The sequence below is a fragment of the Carlito syrichta genome, unplaced genomic scaffold, assembly GCF_000164805.1.
Source record: "Carlito syrichta isolate Samal-C Ts95f unplaced genomic scaffold, Tarsius_syrichta-2.0.1 Scaffold118020, whole genome shotgun sequence".
NCBI classification, from domain to species: Eukaryota; Metazoa; Chordata; class Mammalia; order Primates; family Tarsiidae; genus Carlito; species Carlito syrichta.
This window is the reverse complement of record NW_007062116.1, coordinates 19,959-29,081: the sequence shown is the minus strand read 5'-3', so window position 1 is coordinate 29,081 and position 9,123 is coordinate 19,959. Positions and strand designations below refer to the sequence as shown.

The following is a 9,123-nucleotide window of genomic DNA, read 5'->3' as shown; positions in this document are numbered from 1 at the left end:
GCACTCGCTCGCTCGAAACACGGAAGGTATTGTGTGTGTGAAGCTAGTAACCTTGGTCAAACGAGTCCTCCGAGGAGTCGCTGAAGGAGGAACGGGCCTCGGCCTCTCGGAGCAGCAGACAGAACGGCTGCTTCCTGCTGGCGGCCGGCTTAGGTTTCAGAGTCCGGGGGGCCACCAGGCCCCTCTTGGTCAGCTTGGGGCCTCCGGCCGCCTTGCTGCTCTTTGCCACCATGCCACAGAGGATGGAAGACGTCAGCCTGGAGCCGGAGGGGCCTTGGGCCGACCACTCGTCCTTCGGGAACTCTTCATCCTCCTCTGAATCCGTATCTGCAGTCAAAGTAGTTTTTAATAAAAATAAGTCACGGAGCACCAGGGAAGGGAGGGGCTGGCGTCTTCACTGTTTTTGGTGAATACACTGGTAGGTGCCAGAACACAGGTGCAGAGGCCTACTGGTCCAGGGAAAGCCATGCCCTTTGCCACGAGCTCCCCTCCCGGGCTGGGCCTCTCACCTTTCCCAGGGAGACCTCCCAGCCTCGGGCACTGAACGGCTCATCTTCCGAGTGCTGAACCCAGGCCCCTTCTGGGCTGGATCCTGCCAGTGTCTCCCACCCGTCACTCCAGCTTCTCTGGGGACCAGGAAGAAGGAGGCGCCCGTGCTCAGGACTCCTCTGGTCATGGTGGTCACTGCCCCGGCAGTTCCCTCCTGTCCCATGGGACTAAAAACAATGACCACCGCAGAGGGACCAGACCCAGAAGGGAAGGGGTCCCGAGAGCCGACTGTGCACACCTCCTCCCAACACTCCGCTCGGCAGTGTCACAAGGGTGGCTTGAGACAGGCCACGGTGAAAGTATTTACACCATGGGAGTTGGCAAATGATATAACAACAGGGGGCTCGGAGTCAGCTGGCCAGCACACCACCACTGGCTTTCCACAAGTCTCCTGCCTAACTTCATGGTAGAGGCCAAGAGTGTAGGATTCAAACCTCCGGGAAAAGGACCGAGGAGCTTTGGGGAGGGGAGTCATCAAGTGGGCACAGCCCTGGCCCCGCCAACCCCTGCCCAACGTGCTCACGCCATTTGGACCTGTGTTTCATAGCGGCTGTTGAACAAGAGGGGAAGAAAGGGCCCCACAGCCAAAGACTAATCCCTTGATCTGCATCAAATCTAGGAACATTAACCAATACAGCCGCAGCTCTGGCACGCCTGCCACCTCCAGGTCCAAGAGAAACCACACACACACGGAGTGGGGGAGAGGCCCTCTGGCTGCTTCCACTCACACCTATGGTTTCCACTCCACCCAGAACTCAGTCTAGAACAGGGTCAAGTCCCACTGTGCTGCCCACCCCTGCCCCCCCACCAGCCACAGCTGTCTCTCGGGTCCAACCATCTCTCCCGAAGCTGCACCCCAGGCTGGAGCCACTGGCAGGGATGACAGCCAACTTGGCTTCCCACAAGAAACCCCTCCCCACCCCCGGGGCATGCCACCCATCCCAGTAACGCAAACTGAAAAGGCAAGAGGGCACCATTCCCACTTCCACCTCCATCCAGAGCATACTCACCCTTTTGTGACCCTGTACTTGCACTGACCTAGCACTGCAGACAAGCAGGTCGTAAAAAATACACAGCACAGCGCTCTCCAGAGCCAGGTGCATATCACAGCCACTATCCCGCTAGAGACAGGCCCGCTGACTTCCTTGTTCCATGACAGCCTGCTTCTCTGCCCCCGACAGTGGGCATTACGGACTCGGCTGACAACGTGAACATTCCCAAACACACCCCTGCTGCAGTGACTCATCAGCTCAAAGACCCCAAAACCCTCAGGGATCAAGCTAGTCTCCAACCTCGAGCTCCACCCCATCCAATGCGCCTAAAAGTGGGAGGAGTGAAGGATTCTTCCAGCAACCAGCCAGGCCCGTCACAACTCCTTCTCCTTGGAAGACCAACAGCTACAACCTCCCCACCCTCCTTCACTACTCCAAAATGAGCAGAGACTGAAAGAGTAAAGGAAAGCCCCTCCCTTTCCCTTCGGAGAGACAAGTCTTTGACACCGTCTCTCTCTAGTTGTGCCCACACACTGGCCAGGGGACTGGGTGATGCTCTTCTGAGCACACCCGTCAGAATCAGAGAGGCACAAAGTCATGGTGCTCTCCTACACCCCCAGCATGCCAGGCACAAACCAGCTGCGTGACTCATTCCTAGTGGCCCACTAGCCCAGGGCAGACGAAAAACACACACCCCTAAAAACACCAGCAGTTGAATCCTGTGCCAGGTGCCACATTCAGCTTTTGCCCACATGAGCTCACTTAAGGCTCCCAACAGCCCCATGAAGCTGGTGATGATTATTTTAACTCCAAGTCCGTAAACACTGTTTATTTCCTTTCCTGTAGAAAACACACTTGGGACGGTTTAAAAACTACCTATTGGGTACCAAGCACACTACCTGGGTGACGAGTTCACCAGAAACCCAAACCACACCATCATACAATATACCCACATAACAAACCTGCACGTGCCCCTGAAATTAAAATGAAACACACACACACACTCTTTAGTATCACATAAACATGTTCATTTTTTGCACGTGACTTTCAAACCTCTCCCCCGACCCCCCCATGAAGAAGCCAGAGCCAATCAAAGGCCCCAGACACACAGAACCAGATAGTTGCCAATCCAAAAGCCTTCCACCTCCACCAGGGTCTGAGGACTCCCAGAACAAACGTGGCGACACTGACCCCAAGCCAAGACTCAAGAAGCCCTCCCGGCCTTCCTGCAGCAGTCACCTGCTTAGAACCTGTCTACCTGGGCATGAGGTACTCCATCTACAAATACTGAGCGAGCATCTACTACCTGCCAGGCAGTAGGCTCTGGGCCACAAAAAGTCATGAAAACGACAAGGACACTCCAATCCCACAGTCTCTATTAAATAGCAGAAAAGTCCATTCCTCAGTCTACTGGCTGCTCCATTTTAAGGGCTCAACAGCCATCTGCAGCCAGTGGACAAGGGAGGTGGGGAACATAGCCATGATGGCAAACAAAAAATCTAGTTGGCAGGTAGGCTGGACATAACTGGGTTTGACCCCGACTCGACTCTCCCCACCCAAGCGCACGCTCCCCTCCACTTCTCTGGCCAGCACCCTCAGGATTAAGGGGCACCCGCTCGCAAGACTGCCACAGATACAGCGAAGTAACGCCAGTGAGGCTCTCCGTGCAGAGCCCAGCACAGCGCGTGCAACACACATGTTGTTTCCGCCAACCCTCCTCCACACAGCCGGCGTCCACGCTGGACCACTAGCCTCCTGCGGGCAGGGCAGGGCGGGTCGGTCAACTCTACGACTCGCAAGAGCAGTCGCACTCCAGACCTCTCTAGGCCGAACAAACCCAAACTCTATGGCGCGCGAGTCCTCCGTGCCGACGGCTTCCGTCCAGCGAGCGGAAAAGCGGGCACCAGAGGGCGGGAGGACATCCGCTCCCACCCGCCAATCACAAGCGCCCGCCAATCACAGGCGCCCGCGTGGCAGGGCACCCGCCCATCACGGCCACGTGCACCTCGGACGGGCCCACTTCCGGCCGGGCCGCGCCACGTCCAAAGCGGCCTCGGCGCGTTCTCAGAGGGAAAGAGAGGCACGTGAAGGAGGGAAAGAGACGAGAAAAGACGCGGGACGGGAGGAGGCACGGCGTCGGCTACTTACTGTAGGAGTAGCTGCTCACTTCCGAGGCGAACGGGGAATGGGCCGACTTGGGCTGGCCTCTGGCCTTGAACCCCACCTCCATCTTCCTGGCGGTGGTGGCCCTCTTGTGTTTACCTTCTCTGGGGGGTTTCAGAGACAGGCCGAGGCCCTTGGCCAGCGCCTTCCTGTCCTTGCCCAGCAGGGTGTCATAAGGAGTCAAGTACCTGCCACAGCCCCCGCTAGTTTTGGACTTCCCCCCAGAACTGTCCGAGAACTTGAAGGGCGACTTCAACTTGTCCTGCTTTGTGAGGGACAGGGCCTTGTCTAGCTTGCTTGCCAACTGCTCCTGGTCGCTGGCCATCTTCTTCTTAATCTTTAGCTGGAGAGGGAAGTCGGGTCATGGGTTAAGACACGTGGCACAACCAGATGGTGGGTTTCAGTGCACATGCTCTGACCAGCCCGGGCTCCAGTCCTTCTCCCTGCCTCCGTGACTTCTGGCGAGCTGCTTCTCTCCTCTTAGCCTCAATTCTTACTCTCCGTAAAATGGCACGCTTCTCTTGGCACCCCAGGGTTGTTCTGAGATGAGGCGCATAAAGCACTCATCGCGGTGCGTGGCACAAGGTAACCGACCGCTTATGAAAGAGCTGGTCACTGCGGTGCACGTATCGCTGGCACCGGCATTTCCACTCTGGCCTTGGGTGGCACGACCGGGTGCCTCCCAAGAAAGCACTTAAAACAAGAGGAGCTGCCGATGATGGCCTGGAGAAGGCAGCCGGATTAAGGGAGGAGGAAGGGAATCAAGATCAAAAACCCAGATCGAAGCATGGCTGATCTGCTTATCTCAACCACCTACGGCAGCTGACAAAGACGGCTGCAGTCTAAACAGCCCGTCCAACTAAATGGGCCGAAGCTGCCAAGAAAATGCCTCGCGTGTTCCTTGGATGCCTGAAGCAGAAAGAACGATTAGAGATTTCACAGATTAAATTCCTGCTTGCATGTCTATCGTCAACTGTAGTCGTTTGCTGGAGTGAAACGTGCAGTTTCAAAGCCACGAATGCCCCCACGTTTGAACATTTTATCTCCTTTTTCTTTAATCAGGTAGCATTTCATAAGGAAGAAAGTTGGGACGGTGTCATTTAAGCCACAAAAACATCCCTCACCACAACTTGAGAGTATAATGGTCCTGCTGCACAAACTGGCTACCTTTATGCTCCTGGACCCAGACTTTTTGCATGAGTATGCCCTTCTGATGGCCAAATCAACCCAAACACCCCTTCACACAGGGCTTTATGAGGAGGGGTGGCAAGGCACATGCGTGTTTACAGACAAGGGCCTCAAAGGGATGATTTCAATGCTCTGCAGAAATAAGAAAAATCAAGGAGCTGGCTCTCACCTCATTACCCCTGGAGAGTTCAGAGGAAATTACAATGGCATCAAGCCCTTGTTTCTTAGAACTACAAAATGGTGAAGCTGCTCATTAAATAATTATACTGTTAAACAACAGAATAATTGCATTACTTTGTTAAGAACTTGCAGTCTCCCTGCTTGGCTTCAGCAAAGGGTCACGGAGCATGCAAAGAAAAGAGCTTTCAGTTGTGGCTCCGCCTCAGAGGTCTTGTCACTTTGATAAGTCCTTGACCTCCTCTAGGCCTTAATGTCCCCCTCTGTACAATGAGGAGGACTGGACGTAAGTGGTCCCGGCACTGAGGCCACCATTGCCACGGCTTCTGGACAGGAACGGGGCTGGCAGAGGGAGTGCGAACTCCGGCACACCCTCCACCTCAGGAAGGCTGGGTTACTGACCTGACTCAGGAAGTCGGACGAGGCTTCGTGTTCCTCCCAAGTCTGGTTCCTCCCTCTGGCTTTCCCCATTCCAGTGAGGGCATCGTGATCCTCCTCTGGCCCCTTGTGTCTCTTCCTCATCCCGGCTCCAAGCTCGTAGTCCTCTGATGTCAGTAAGGACTTGCTGCTCAGCCTGAAACCAGAGACACCACCGGTCAGCATCCTGGCCACCAGCGCTGGAGGGTGAGGGGGCCACCCTCGTGGCTCCGAAGGGTTGGGCTCTGGATGCTGAAGCGCCAACAGTGATGCCAGAGTGACCCACCGGTGTGGGGAGATGAGAGCGTAAAACTGGAATTCTGGGTTAGGTGTCAATGAGGCAGAACGAGGGATTTATGCGAAAGAAGAATCAAGACTTAACTCAGCATTCTGCGCGGGCCTCTTTCTCTCCTATGTGCTTTCACATGTACACACACACACACACCTCTGCACAGTCAGATACTTCTCTACCAAAACATGCCAAGAACAAGGGTTAGGAACGCCAAGGAAACGCACCAGGGTGGGAGGGGGGATTCAGAGAGAGAGTTTGTACGAAGAAGGAGCCATCACTGGCCTCTGGATCCTTGGGGTAAGGAGCAGGGACGTGGGCCGGACTCAGGCTCTGCCTCGCTGTCTTACACCGAAGCTTCACAGATAATGATCAAAGCAGCCCATCTTTACTTGGCACTTCCCGTGTGTCCAACGCTGTGTTAGTGCTTTATATCTCTGTACCTTAGCCACAAAAGCTTCATGCTCACGTGCTGGTTTTTTACAGATGAGAAAACTGAGGCTTAGAAAAGCTGACACCTGTCCAAGGTCACTAAGTGTGGAGCTAGGATGTTCGACCGCCACGGGCCTGCACCCTGACCACCGGGCCTGTGCCACTGCTGGCCCGAGCCTCTCGCATGTTCTCCAGGGGCCTCTCCCCTGCCCTCCTGCGTCTGGTGATGAAGCAGTTCTTCCTCTCTCCATCTTCTCTTCAGTCAGGACGTGGGGCTCCTTGGGCCGTTTCTCCTGTAGGACCTGTGGTCGTCCCACTGCCTCTCCGGTGCCCTCTGAAGACCCCGAGGCTCCCTTTGCTTTCCTCAGACCACACCTTGGGCCACTTGGCGTGCACCCCGCCCTCACGCCCTGGCTGAGAACTCCAGGCCCTTTCCTCTCTCGGCTTTATGAGACACCAAGGAAGACGGAAGCGTCTCTATGCACGTCCGGCCCTGGCAGGAAGGCTCACTCCAGCCAGCGTCCGAGAAAACCTCCAGAGGCACCACCCCCAGTGCCAGCCCTGGCTGCAGGGAGCAGCCTTGGTCTCAGGCGGGGTGAGCCAGCAGCTCCGCACAGAGGGAACCAAGCGACAGCCGCAGCCGGGGCCCATCCCAGCAGGGTGGGCAGCTCAGCGGGGCCCTCCGCGGAAGGAGGCCCCAGAGGGGAGCAGGATTCATCCCTAGCTGTGAGGAAGCAGGCGCGTGGCAGGGTGGCGAGGCGCGGGGGTTAGGCCACGGGGAGACCTGGCTGAAGTCGTCTTCCCAGCTCGGCACTGGCTCTCGACCTTCTGGCCCGGCAGCGCGCACGTGCTCCCGAGAGCCACCGCTCCGCGAGGGTCGGAGCCTGAGGGACTCGAGGCGCCCAGCACCCAGAAGCAGGCACCGCGTGGGGCCCGGGCGCCTCCCCTCCGAGCGCTGGGCCAGTCCCCGACCCACCGAGGGGCCAGCCTTACTTTCCGCTATGGTTGCGGCTCTTCCCTCTCTTGCGGGGGGGCGACAGGGCGCTCGGGGCGTGGGTCCGTTTCCGCGGCCTGCCAGGGCCTCTGCGTGCCAAGCTTCTATGGGGTTCCTCGCGCCTGTCCCTTAAAGAGAATCACACGCTTGGCTGTGAAGCTGGGGTGGGCGGGCGCGGAGAAGGGCGGACGCCGCACACACAGCACTCGGGTCCACGCACACCTCTGAGGCTGCCACGGCCAGGGACGGCGCTGAGGGGCCTGCAGGGGCCGGGTGGGGCACACTCACTCGGAGTCCCGGCGCCGCTGCAGCTTCACCAGTTCGCGCTGCTTCTCCTTGTACTGGCGCTGGACCTCTGCCAGCCGCATCCGGAAGTCCAGCTCCAGGGCGTCCATGTCCTCCAGGGAGGACTTCATGGCGTACATCTGGAGGGGCGCCAGGAGAAGAGGGGGTGAGGATACCGCAGCCCTCCGCCTGCCCTGGCACCCTGGAACACAGGGATGGGTGGGCACAGTGGCTCACGCCCGTAATCCCAGCACTTTGGGAGGCCGAGGTGGCAGGGTGCCTTGAGGCCGGGAGTTCGAGACCAGCCTGGGCAACATACCGAGGCTTCATCTCTAGAAAAAAATCTAAAAGTTAGCCGGGCAGTGCACGCTTGCAGTCCCAGCTACTCGAGAGGCCGAGGCACAAGAATCGCCTGAGCCCAGGAGGTCGAGGCTGAAGCAGCCATGATTGTGCCACTGCACTCCAGCCCGGGCGACGGAGCGAGTCTCCAACTCAAAACAAAGGGGCGGGGGGAGATGGCAAGACCACAGGAGAACCAGGGCTCCAGTCCCAGCACCTCCTCCCTGTGGCCTCGGCCTCCTGGTACGTTGGGGACCATGCACCAACTTTGGGCCCATGTCAACACCGAATTAGGAGGACATGTGAACACCTGCTCGGTCAGGGCCATCGTGTCATCATTTATGAACAGAGGCTTGGCGAGGGACGCCGCTGCCGGGAGCCCCACGGCAGCAGAGGGCAGAGCCTCCTAGATTGCTCTCCTGATCTGCCATGCTGCCGTGCAAGTGACAGGCCTTACATGCTAGCATATGGGTAAATCGAGGCTCCAAGGGGGGAAACAACTTGTCCAGGACCACACAGGGTAGCGGAGGAAGCTGAATGCAGCTCAGGCCTATCTGAAGCAAAGTCAGCTACAGCTCAGACAGGCTGGCACCTCTGTGAAGGGGACCCGGCCCCACCCAGGGGCCACAGGAAGACACCCAGATGCACTCACCCTCTCCTCTTTCTTCTGCATCCAGCTGTACTTCTTGTTGGGGTTCAGCTCCCGTGGAAGCCGCAGGTTCTTGAGCGGGTCCACGAAGGGGCCGTCTAGCACCTCCTTCAGCATGTGGCTGCCGGCCACCAGCAGGCTCTCCAGCGAGGGCCGCACCGCCGTGCCCCGCTCCACACCTGCAGGCAGGCAGCAGGTGATGGGTGAGCACGACACAGGCACCACCGCCACCCCCCAATCAGCCTAGGCAGGTCAGACACTGAGGCCCAGAGCGAGCGCAGGCCCCAGGCCATCTGGCTCCACAGGTGCTGCTTGCACCAAGGCCTTTCCCAGATGCAGGAAACCAAGCATCTGTAGAAAAGACCAGGTGAGGACATGCTGTGTTTAGTATCTGCTGGGCACAGAATGACTTCCAGGGAGTCCCCAAAGGCCAGCAGGCTCTTTCTGCTTTTCTGCACTTAAAACTTGGTGAGAAGGACCCTCAGGATAAAAAACACAAATCAGGCCGGGCACAGTGTCTCATGCCTGTCATCCCAACACTTTGGGAGGCCAAGGCAGGAGAACTGCCCTGAGTCTAGGAGTTAGCAACCAGCCTGGGCAATGTAGTAAGACCCTGTCTCTACAAAAAAGTAAAAAAAAAAAAAAAAAA

The 9,123-nt window shown here is 57.6% G+C and overlaps 1 protein-coding gene across 1 annotated transcript in view; it reads right to left on the bottom strand.

Moving 5' to 3' along the window:
* LOC103249236 (trinucleotide repeat-containing gene 18 protein-like) overlaps positions 1–9,123 on the bottom strand; it is a gene marked incomplete at both ends in the record, with an annotated part of 51,420 nt that overhangs the window by 31,740 nt on the left and 10,557 nt on the right. Inside the window, 6 exons of the mRNA XM_021707467.1 lie at positions 52–327; positions 3,690–4,047; positions 5,472–5,643; positions 7,201–7,329; positions 7,490–7,626; positions 8,478–8,653. Coding sequence (XP_021563142.1) covers positions 52–327; positions 3,690–4,047; positions 5,472–5,643; positions 7,201–7,329; positions 7,490–7,626; positions 8,478–8,653 — 1,248 coding nt within the window. The remainder of the gene's footprint in view (positions 1–51; positions 328–3,689; positions 4,048–5,471; positions 5,644–7,200; positions 7,330–7,489; positions 7,627–8,477; positions 8,654–9,123) is intronic.